This window comes from Anser anser, assembly GCF_964211835.1.
Source record: "Anser anser genome assembly, contig: SUPER_W_unloc_2, whole genome shotgun sequence".
In the NCBI taxonomy this organism is placed as follows: domain Eukaryota; kingdom Metazoa; phylum Chordata; class Aves; order Anseriformes; family Anatidae; genus Anser; species Anser anser.
The window spans coordinates 653,533-666,335 of NW_028154230.1; the positions used below are offsets into that span (position 1 = coordinate 653,533).

Genomic DNA, 12,803 nt, shown 5'->3' on the forward strand with positions numbered 1-12,803 from the left:
TACTTACTTGACAAAAAAAAAAAAATGGCTAAGCAAGCAAACTTATTTCATAGGGGAAAGTGTTATACCAGCATACATGGCTCAACATTAAAATACTAAGTTGTCTTTAATTAAATTTAAAAAAAAATAATGAAGAAACTGCTTTTTCACAGTCTGAAGTCACATCACTACATTTTGCTCATGAGAACAAAATTTACAGTCATGAGTTGCACATAAAGGATTTATTTTAAACGTTTTAAGGATAGAGTTACATCATAATTATAAAAATTACTTACAGAATTAACAGATTTAAAAGTGTTCATACTTCTAAATGCAGAAAACAGGGAACTGACTACATTGTTCAAAATAAAATAAAAATAATGAAACCGAGCTCTAAAGATGAAGTCATTACCTAATTTCAAAATGTGAATACAAAGACCTCTGAACTATACACATACCAAGAAACATCCAAATTGCACTAATGAAAGATGTAAAATACAAACAGCACAGCATTTTTAAGGAACCCAAAACTGCTTTTACCATAATTTTTCCCTGAATCATCTGTAATATATTCTGTCTGAAGATAAAGCCTCCCTTTTTAAATAATTCATTTAAAGAAGGCTTATGCCTATTACAATAAATAGGATTTTCCCCAAAGTATTTTAGTCTTCATGTAGTCCAACTTATTTTAGGGTTTGGCATTCAAAAGAAAAAATGTAGTGTTTTACTAATCAATTGTGATTTTATTTGTTCTTGAACAGAATACATGGTCCCTTCAAATGCTGTATGACACATACAACTGGAAAATTACCTTCTGTTGGCACCATGCTCGCCTCACCAGCACATTTAATCCTACTAACAACCATTAAAACAGCACAATAAGCAAATTCACAAAAAACTGAACACACAAAAAAAAGAACAAAACCCAAACCTAAACATTATAACATGCAAATTCAGTTTGTTACATTGAACGTTCTAACATTCTAAGCATGCAAAAAAAAAAAAAAAAGATGGCCTGGTTTTAATTTTTTTTTTCCCTTTTTAAAAGTTTTAATTGGCAGCTTGACATCACACACACACACACAATACATAATACTACAGCAGGTAAATGAGAGAGGCCAATAACTTTTATACAAAGATCCATGTTTTGTGCCATCACAAGCCCTATGATAAATTTGGAAAGTAATGTTGCACCCCTAGAACAAGGGACCAACATATAGTTACCAGGTTAATGAAAGCACTGCATGCAGATCTGAAACATGAGCCTAAAACAAAGCCCAAAGCAGATGGCAGGGAGTGGAATTAGTCTCAAGCCACAAAAAGGTGGTTTAAGCTATAGAAAATAAACAAAACAACAAAAAACCACAACCTAACAACAATAACAAAATTAAGAAAAAAGATTAAAAGAAAAAATCATGCAACAGAGAGCAATGACATCTAAAAACTGCCATAAATTTGACAGTTTAGAGATTATATTCTAATTAGCAAAATACGTGTTGTATTAGTGTCTTGCATAAAACCCACACATGTAAGCTTAATGCTAAAAGTGTTCCAGTAAACCTCAGCTATTTCAAAACAAACCTTGTATTCCTTAGAAGTATAGCCCAAAATTCATTGTACTAAGTTATTCATGTATCTTGTTTGTAATCAATACACTCACTCATTCTTGTGCCACAAATATCAACTGGGGCTCACGGAGCCAGGCTCAGCTTTAAGATTTACATGCAGGACTCGTAAGAGTCAATAGAAAGCACATAACAGATCTGCAGGATGAAAGCACTGTGTTGCAAATCTGCTCACTGTTCAAAACACAAGGAAAATTTATGACTCAGGTACTTAGCGCTTAAGTACTAGATTGAGAAGCTGTGAACTGAAAGACAATAGTCTGCCTTTGGTTGCCCATGATGAAATACTGGACAGAATGCAATATAGTAGCAAGGGACAAAGGATTAAGGTATATTTATATGGTATTACCATTAAACAGCATAATGAGGCATGGGTCTTAAGGCTAAAATATGAAATCAGGCAAAGAAAAGGACAGAAGGGGTCTTAAACCACTTAGTTCTTGATATCAAGGATACCCACAATAAAGGTCAGATCTCTGATTAACAGCACCTCTCCTGCATCCTTCCACTGACTGCATAAGGTTGGATATCTATGTATTCCTTCTTTCCATCAACAGTGTCGACTGTCCTCACGTACTGTATTTCTGTAAAGCTGTACTTTGAACCTTGTAGAGCTCTGCTTTAATGTAAGCATGATAATTTTGCTGCTGTGCTTATCCTTGTTGCAGCTCTGTAGCTTTTAAAAGCTGCTACACTTCAACAACAACAACATAACCTTGATTTAGAACCAACTTGCAAGATTAAAACTGTGGAATGATTTGTCTGTTGTGGGCTGCTATTTACATCCACAATCTAATGCAGATGACTGAACCACTGAGACTGCCTATAGCTTCCATTAGATAGTACACCACTGGCATGCAGAATTCTAGTGTTCATAGAATGAAATTCATGTTAATAGCATACCTCTAAGCAAGTACACCACCAAAGGCAACAATGGGTTTAAGCTGTAGATTTGTCTGGTCACTTCTTACATGGAAAGGCCAGAAAAAGCAATAAATGGGGAACGTGCCTTCTTGAACCAAGATGGTTAAGAACAAAAGAAAAATGAAAAAAAAAAAGCAAAGGAAAGGAAAGAAATACAGAAGACTGAGCAGAAGGCAACAAACACTTCTTCTCTAAAGGAGGTCTTCAATGTAAAAGGGCCCCACCCCCAAGATTGTATTTACCATGTTAAAGATTAACTACTCTTAGGCTTCTAAATCCACACACAAATATCCAGTTTGCTAGGTTCTGATATTAAATGAGAGACTACTGATTGCCAATGCATAGTCTAAAGTCTTCTTAAGTAGTATATATACTATTAAACTTGTGGCACCAAACACTTGGGTTTTGCTAAGAAACGTGTTTAACAAAACGAAGTACAACATTTAGGATTGAAGGCAGCTTTTTTTGTGTCTATTTTACTGGTTCCTACAACTTGTAAAAACTGGGACATTAACCTGCATTTTCTAATTAACTGGTTATACAGATTAAATATGTTTTTATACTTTAAAGCGTTTACACTAAAAGGTGCTTAAGTCAAACAATTGATATTCAACTGCCCTGTGACTACTAAAAATGCACAAGTATTTCCATGTACCACAAATTCTTAAAAACCTTAATGTGAAGTAAAGTGTAGAAACACAGTAGATTGATGTTACTTGTGTTAGGCACTCCTTACCGCTGCACAAAGCATTCAAACCTTTCAGGAAAGTCACTTCTGTATCAACCCGGAAAACAAAGGACTGCCAGTAGCCAAGAAATTAAATTTAATGTTACAAAAGAAGGTATATCAAAAATAGCAAACTACTTCCATGTGGCAGTTGAACAGGTGAGTGCAACGTTGAAGAAAGTTAAAATCTATGAAAAAAATAGATTACAATACTAGATTGACTTTATACAGCTTGATTTTGCAGCTGTTCTTTGCTTTTAACTCCCTCCCACCCAAATATATTGACTTCCTTCAAGAAAAGGAGTTCTCTTATGCAAAACGGATCACGTTCACATAAATGTTTGTATCATTCAGAACACAACAGCTTTGATGACAGAGACTGTGGCTTCACAGGGACATTTAAGCTTTCATTTAACTGAAAAGCAGTCAAGTCTTTGTGTCTACAAATTTTACATTTAATAGTTCCACAAAATTGGCAAAAGTTCATGTTGATGTCTAGGATGTCTTCACCAAATCATAGACATAAATATGGAAATCATCATCAAACTTGATGAAATAGACAGATGGTTTGGCTTCAACTTGATGAATGACCATGCCAGTCCGTTTTGATCCATCTTCTTTGGCATATTCCACTTGTTTGCCTACCAGGCTGTCCACAACTTCACCTGGTTCCCGTTCTGCAGGAGGTGAATCATCTGTAATACAAAAATACAGCATACTTTGGTAGACATTTATAGATTTATTTTCAATAGAGAAAACTGCAGTCTTCTTTAAGAAGTCTTCTTTTTAAATAATCACAAGTTTAAAATGCAGAGTACGTCTAAAACGAGTTGTTCAGACAAACACCTAACTATTGTCATGCTTCTAGAAAGTACAGTCACAGAATTATTATTTTTTCTTTAAGGTAATGCTATCTTCAATTTTATGAAGCCAAAAACAGCACTTCAATTGGTTAGAAAAGTAATTTTTTTGGCATGAAGGTTTACACACTAGTTACAGAATATATTTGTAGATAATTAAATTTAAACCCCCAACAGAACAAGGCACTGAGTCTCTAACAAAAAGGCAGGCATGCTAGGCGTCCCTCTCTTCACATGCTTTATTCAAAATGCCAATGCAAGCATGCCAGTGCAACAAAACCACATCTTCTAAGTTAAGTGTAAACTCCTTAATCAATAAGGCTGTTAAAAGGGGCTTTTGATTTCACACTGAAATGGATGCTGTTGCTTAAGTCTAACTATATTATTTCTAGCAAAATCTAGCCAGAAGTATCTTTAAGGACAATTCACATTATCTGAAAAAGATCCAGATTCAGGGAAGGGAGTTCATACTTTGGAGTGTCTTGGAAACAGAAGTAAATAGTAGATAACCTCATGATGAGCATGAAGGGAAAAAAGAACACATGAAAAACAATTCTTAAATGTGGAAAGCATATAGGCCTTTTCCCTTATTTTATTCCCTTATAAGAAAGCAAAGTAGAACTATTAAAAGCAGAAATACCTTACAATCCTTGTTAAGGTTTTGCACAGAGAACACATTACTTGGAGATGCCTGCTTTGAAAGACCTTGCTTTATTTGTGACCATCTTATTCCTAAAGAAACTTTTTTCCATTTGTGGCTCACTTTTTTCAAGCAACAGATATGTTATTTTTGTGTTGCAAATTTGCTCACTGTTCAAAACACAAGGAAAATTTATGACTCAGGTATTTAGTGCTTAAGTACTAGATTGAGAAGCTGTGAACTGAAAGACAATAGCCTGCCTTTGGTTGCCCATGATGAAATACTGGACAGAATGCATCTTTTTATAACTATGTATAATCACCTGTAAGATGGTAGTACAGTGTTAGGTTGTAGTTGTTGCTCTGATATGATGAGGGTTGTAGCTTGCTCACTACAAACCCTCAAAAGAAAAAGAAAAACCCCATGTTTATTATGTAGTTACCTTCTTTCATTCCCTTCACATGAACTCTCATTATCCGTTCCCCATTCAATACTAATTGAATCCATATGTTTGTTTTCCTACCATCAGAAATTCTAACTCAAGCAAGATAGCTTTTCTATCTGTTTCTAATAAAACTGCATGATAATTTTCACTTTTTCTTTTATTCTTTCAACGTCAGCTTCTGAGAAGAAAATACACCGAGCCTCACTAACAATGAGAACTTTGCATTAGGAAGAGTAAATATTTTTTGAAGGTGGAAATTTAGAATGTTGTATACAAAATGGGTATACAAAACCTGATATTAGTGAGGAAGAGTTTCATCCTTCCCCAATTAATATATGGTAATGTAGCAAAAATAAATACTTGCATAACTTGCTGTTACTATCCTTCTTAAACTTTTGAGCATGATCTCTAAGTAATATCATAGATTTTTGTACTGCTTTTGCTATTAATGTTGTTTGCTGTTCTTATAGCTTAAAAGGTAATTTTGTTTTCTAATTCATTAAATTCATAAGAATTTATGTTAGACACCTACTTTTCTAATATAGTAATCAGTACTGTAAAGGCAAATTAATCAGAACTTTTATGGAAAACACAACAAACTATTCCGAACACATAAGACTTCAGTTGTAAGAGATCAAAATGTTCATGAGGATAATTTAAGACATCCCACCATCCAGTTTAAATGTGAGCATATACAAAATACATATACACTCTTTTCAAGCCACAGATATATCATTTTTTGGTAGACTGGAAAAAAATATCTAAAAAAGTAAGATTACTACAGAGGCTATGCAAGTAAGTGCCACCTGTTCACTCAGCCATAAGACTATTTATCATCAGTGCTAGATCTGAAGGAAGACAGTCTCAAACCTCAATGAATGAGTTTTAACTAGTATTTATGTAGTGCATTGCATAGCCAAACACTAATCATCTAATTATTAATTCACTTTAAAGCTAAAATTGCCTCTCTGTCAGAAGTGCTTTTTAGGTGCAGGGAGAGTACAATATTTTTGACAATTTTTTTTTTAATATATATACACTGGCTATCCAAATCTCTTGAACAATATTAATTATGTGAAAATGCTTCTATATTAATAGGAAAAACACCAATAACTTTCACTTCAAGAATGGAAGAAAAAATATCCCTCCTAACCTATTGAAACATTTTTCCTGTTACTGCGTTTAAACATGAGAGAAAATGAGTTTTCAAAAGACTAGTGCTTCTTTCCTCGAAAGAACTACTCAACAACTTTTCAAACTGAAGATGCCTACTCAAACTAAATTAATCTGCCTATTTTAGTTATCCCCAAAACATTATTCTTAGAAGAACTGCTTTAGAAATGCAAATCCAGAGCCTGTCAAGGAGCTGTGACACTTCTGTAAGAAAACAACAGTGGAAGGCTTCTAGTTTGTCAGTTTCCAGTTAAAAAAAAAAACTTCAAGCGTTCTCTCTTCCACAGAAGTATGTACATCCATCAGAATTAGGCATGACTACAGAACAGTATTTTCCTGTATTTATTGCATACTTCACCACTGATTCAAGTGAAATATTTCAAGAGTTAATATGTGTATTTTCTGTTGTGCTATAGTTTTGATACTTTTAAGAAAACATAAAAGGGAGTAACAAACAAGACCCTTGTTTGTCATCTCTCTTTTCCATAAATAAACCATAAGCCAAACAGTAATACAAAGAGAGATGCCGCTTCCTAGAAGAAAAAAGTAACTGGCCTACTCACTAGAATCAGGCATAATGCGAAGGTCACCTTCTTTATAATCATCTAAGAGCTGGTACATGTACAAGACAGGATCTTTCTCATAGGTAATATAAAACCATGTGTTCATAATAGGAGCTCGAGCCAAGACCATCCCCCTCCATTCATCTTTTGAGCCATCCTCTGTCTCAAACATATGTTCCACAGCTTTGCCAATCATTGTGTCTGCCAGGTGGGCATCGCTAATTCGAGATGAAGCTGAAATGACATAAGTTCATAAATCCATTAAAAAAATACAGACGTAAGTCTTTGTCAAAAATAATCTTTATCCAGATTCATGAATAAATTTGTTTGAAAGTTAGTCAATTCACATATAAATCAAATACTGTCTATTCCAGATAGTTGAAGATTAAAAATCTGCAGAACTTTAGGAATTATTTTAACATGTTAACACTCATTAATATTTTCCATCACTGTACACCTCCCGGTCCAGATTAAACAAACTGTTATAATGCAAGATAAAGGGAGACCAATATATGCCATAGCAATAAATAATGTCTGTGTTTTCAATATTTGTATTGTGGGGGGAGGGTAGAGGAGGAAGAGAGGCTAATCACAGAGCAGCTCTATGAAATTATTAATGAAAGTGTTGGGTTTAGTCCCCCCAACCTCATTCTAGAGACTACTACTGATCTCTTTGCAATCAGGAAAAACAAGATCTTACTCCTTTCATAAACAAGTAATTACTAGGGTAAACTTGAACTTTGTGAAAATTTGGATTATCTGCAAAGTGACAAAAAGTGATTTAATAAAATTTAAATGTTCTGATGTTATCTTGGGGGAAAGTCAGGAGAGATTGGTGGAGAACATTTAATATTAAATGACAACATATGCATATATAGGAATAACCTCTTACCAACTCTGTCTGGAAGGACTTCAAGTGCTGAAACTCTTTCATCTTTGTGCAGTTCTAGTCCATACACACAATCAAATCCATCATACTTTATAAGATAGAGAGAGGGATTTACAGGAACTTGATCAAGAACTGTGCCCTTCCATTGTGTTACAGGTCCACTCCCTTCTTTCCAGCCATGCTGTATTCTGCAGCCTACAATGTTTCTTCGTGGCTGAGAAATAGGTTTGCTTGGTCCCACATTGTTTCTATGCTTTCTGTACACAGATACAAACATAGTATTAAACAAGTACATACTCAAAGTTCTACTCTGGCAAGAGCTGTATGCTTTAAGAAGGCAATATATTATTATATATTAATTAAATTAAAATTATAAAGATGCAATAAATTCTAATACATACAGTTTAGTGCACATTATTCAAGTTAGGGTATAAAGCATATTCTATTATACTGGAAAAAAGAAAAAAAAACATTGAGAAGTAGCAAAACACTTTCAACATTTTGTGTAAGGTTGCTTTCATAATAGTAGTTTCCAAACCTAGCTTGCTTAAGCCAAAAGAACTATTTTACCTAGTGCAACAATGAACATAAACTCATTTGTTAAAACCCTAAATCAGGTCTCAAAGAACAGCGTTACCTGACAGTACTATAGCTTTGCTGCTTTGTTGCTCTCTGCGGAACAGTAAACACAATTCCCTTACCACAGGAGGAAGAAGTCAGTGGAAACTTTAGTGGTGGTTGATTAAAATTATTCAAGGCATTTGTTTTCCCTAACCTGTGTTGTCACCTGAAAGAAATTTCACTTCCCTCTGCACTTGCAGGTATCTTTGACTTCGAGTGTTTTTAAAGACACACTGTAGTGACAATATTCTTCTAACATTCCTTTTTAGTACAACACAAGAAAAATTATATGCAAAGGTAAAAGCAATAACATAGATACCCCTTAAAGCAGAAAACAGATTAAATATACTTTTTGCATTTCCTCAGTTTTTTAATGCAACTTGCATGGAAAGATTTCCGCTAGTGAATATCAGTTTTTCAGATAAAGTCATGTAAGCTATTTCACAGTTTCAAACCACTAAAACATTATTACACAAGTTTTATTCTACTCAGATTAAAAAACAAAACAAAACAGTTTCAATTAAAAAACATGAGCGTTACAACAGTACATTGGTGATAAACGTATATTATATTTATTTTAGCCTGTTATGATACACATATTAATTCCTAAAATGATATTTTGAAGGTTGCCTGATTAAAATTTTCATGAATGTTAGCTAATTCCAAAATAAATTTCTGGATTAGTTAATTAAATGGCAGTAAAATATACTTGAAAACATACTAGTCATGCAACTTCTAAAAAATGAAAAATCAGTTGCAGAAAACAACATCCACCCTTAGATTAGTGACAGTGACCAAAGAGAAACGTCTCCAGGAACAATGTATGATAGAGTTCCAAAAGAGACAAATAGCAATCATACAAGTAAAATCTCATAATCAGTCTTAAAGAATAATGAAAAACAGTACATAAAATTAGTAATGCTGAATATGTAATCATAATTCTATTAAAAATAAGATGTACAATTCCTTCAGCAGTTTGTCCCACCTCCAAATTTTCATTCTTCATGAAGATCTTAGCAGAGCTCCACATTATCTTTTGTCAAATTTCACTTTTGTGATGATTTAATCCTTATCAAGGATGTCACCCTGCAGTTCATACTCCTAACTTAGGTAACTGATTATTATAGAAATGCTAACTTCTATTCCACTTAAGAGGCACTCCCCTGCAAAGTTGGTTCTAATTTTACACAGAAACTTGAACACATGCTCAAATTCTAGTTTTTGATCAAATCTTACTTTTTTTTCCCTAAATATTCCAGTTTAAAGCATCCTAACAGAATAAAACTAACTACTACTGAACCTAAAAAGTTAAAATTGAAAAAGGTAAAATAATGCTTATGTTTAAATTCATGTTTATGTTCGTGTTTAACTACATAATTTTACTTTATGCCTATAAAGCATAATCATAACATTTAAGTTTGCACAATTAAGTGAAAAGCTTAAGCATTTTTTAAAAATATCATAGAAAAAGATTACATAACTAAGTTCAAACTGGTAATTACCTTTTAAAGTGCCTTGGAGAAGACAAAGAGCATTGTAAATGCAGTTACAAGTCAAGCAGCAGTTAGGTATACTCACAGTTCAAGTTATTCTTTGCATGACGGTTGTACTACTGAACAAATATTCATTCTCATTTGGAGTCTCTCATATTGCAAGAAATTATTTTCTAATGAACAAATTGTCAAAGAAAAACTACTTTTGCTTGCACGTGAACATGTGCTAAGAAAGAAAACATAGGTTTCTAACTGATAACAAATAATAGCTACCAGTATGCTTTCAAATAAGACAATAGCAAACCTTAAACCATTTTTTTTCCAATAATGTGTGGTGTTTTGTTTTTTTTTTTTTTCTGACGTGCAGAATAATACAAATGTACATAATTTGTGATTTAACCTGGCAGGCAGCTTAACATCACACAGCTGTTTGCACACTCCCTCCTGTACCCCACAGTGGGATGGGGGGGAAGAATTGAAAAGAGAAGTGCAAAAAGTAAAGTGCAAAAACGTGTGGGTTGAGATAATGACAGTTTAATAAGAAATAAAATAAAAAAAAGAAAAAAACCCACACAACAACAACAAAAAGAATACACAAAACAAGTGATGCACAATGCAATTGTGCATTACCAGCTGACTGATGCCCAGCCAGACCCTGAGCAACAGCAGTCCTCCCCTAACCAACTCCCCCCAGTTTTTATTGTTCAGCATCACGTCATATGGTATGCAATATCGTTTGGCTAGTTTGGGTCAGCTGTCCTGGTTCTGTCCCCTCCCAGCTTTTTGGGCACCCCCAGCCTCCCCCCTGGCAGGGTGGTATGAGAAGCTGAAAATCCTTGACTTACTGTAAGTGCTGCTCTGCAACAACTAAAACATCCCTGTGTTATCAACATTATTCTCATCCTAAATCCAAAACACAGCACCATACTAGCTACTAAGAAGAAAATTAACTCTATCCCAGCTGAAACTAGCACAATAACCTTTTGAGATGCTATAATCAGAAAACCCAACTAAATATTTTCCTTCTGTTTTATTGGAAATATCTTTAAAATTCCACAAAGGTTTGTTCTTAAAGACTGAGATAACATTTGAATTCCCTAGACAGTCAATATTTCAATTTCCCTATGTATGTAAAACACAGTCAGGAAAAACAGATAATAGCAATTTCTAAAAATAGTTCTTGATGCATCAGATACATCCTCATTTTAAATGGCCCTTCAATTGCAGTAAGTTTCAGATCCTCTTACTTATCTTGAAGGCAATAAGTTGATAAGTAAACCTAGTTACATGAAAAAGTTTCATTAGCAGGACTAGATATTTCATAGAAAGTTCAAAGAAATCTCAAAAATAGTACAAATGAGGCAGAGTAACAATGGTCAGTACAATTTCTGTCTTTCACGGTGCGAAGTAGAAAAATTATTTAAAATATGGTTCAAATTATAATTGTGATCAAACTAAAACAGTGAAAACTCAATAACTGAAGTTATTAAGCAGGTATTCTTTATTATGGCACCAGGCGTGTGGGGGATCGCTCCGCCTAACACACACACACTAAGGGTTACTGGCAGTGTGCTTATATTAGTGGGACAAACACACACACTAAGGGTTACTGGCAGTGTGCTTATATTAGTGGGACAAATACATATTCATTTCATTTCCCATAAGTCTCTTGCATATTCATCAGGTCTCCGAAGAATCATTAACGTAGGTTCCCGCCCCTATTTGCATGCGTACTGGAATCCTTGGGTGGTCATCAGGCGTACTCTGGTGGTCTTTTGATGAAGGCCAGGAGTCTTCTAAATTCCTGACCCTTACTTTCTTTGACAGACTTCAGCAGTCAAGCCAGTACTTTCTGGTTCTATTATCTATGCACACAGTCTTTTACTCCCTTATCTTTGGGGTCGTTAACATACAATTGTGCTAGCTAAGACCTAGGAATCAACATCCTTTATCTTGTTCCCTGTCTCAAGTCCCCCCTTTGCTTTATCCTAAGCGAATTATTTTGCTTATAACACTCCTTGATTCAAAGTTTTCATAAAATTCTTACCAGTTTCTACATGGTGCTCGATTTGGTTACACTTACAGGTTTCATAATCACCTAGTCCTTTTATACAGCACCAAAATCTACACTGTACTAATACACAGGTTAAGAATACTAGTATAAGGAAGATACATATTCCTATAAACAATTGCTTAAGCCAAGAAAAGTTGGGTAACCAAGAGGTCAGTTTGTTCCATAATTCTCAAAAACCCCAGGAAGTGTCATCTTGAACTACCTTATGTAAGATCTTGGTCTTTTCCAAATACTTTTTTGAGATCAGTCTCAATTCGTCCTGCCTCATTTACATACATACAGCAACTAATATTTATTAAAGTGCATATTTCCCCTTGGGAGGCTAATAAAAGGTCTAGTTCCTAAAACATTCTTATTGATTTGTAAGGCCTGCCATACAGTATCTCAAAGGGGCTTAGTTTTTCCTTGGTCCTAGGCCTAGTTCTAATTCTAAGAAGTGCGCCATGGGTAGCGCCTGATACCAATACATATTGGTTTCTTGACAGATTTTAGCAATCTGTTGTTTTATCAAATGATTCTTTTTTTTTTTTCTTTTTCCACTTGGCCACTCACCTGTGGCCTATATAGAGTGCATAGTTGATAATCAATCCCCAGCACTTTGCTGACTTGTTGGGTCAATTCTGCAGTGAAGTGTGGTCCCCTTTCAGATGACATTACTGAAGGTACACCAAATCTCAGTATAATTTCATTCAACAATACTTTGGACACTTCTCTGGCTTTGCTAGTTCTACACGGGAATGCTTCTGGCCATCTGGAAAAGGTGTCTGTTAGTACCAATAGGCATCTAAAC

General features: G+C 34.5%; 1 protein-coding gene across 10 annotated transcripts in view; it reads right to left on the reverse strand.

The window, feature by feature from the left end:
* Nucleotides 1–206: 206 nt before the first annotated feature.
* LOC310888852 (spindlin-Z) overlaps nucleotides 207–12,803 on the reverse strand; it is a 57,222-nt gene continuing 44,625 nt past the window's right edge. For all 10 annotated transcript variants that reach the window (XM_083852463.1, XM_083852467.1, XM_083852462.1 and 7 more), the window contains 3 exons: nucleotides 7,829–8,082; nucleotides 6,937–7,170; nucleotides 207–3,950 (listed from right to left, as the gene is read on the reverse strand). In XM_083852463.1, the coding sequence (XP_083708589.1) occupies nucleotides 3,751–3,950; nucleotides 6,937–7,170; nucleotides 7,829–8,082 (688 nt within the window). In that variant the 3' untranslated portion in view covers nucleotides 207–3,750. The remainder of the gene's footprint in view (nucleotides 3,951–6,936; nucleotides 7,171–7,828; nucleotides 8,083–12,803) is intronic.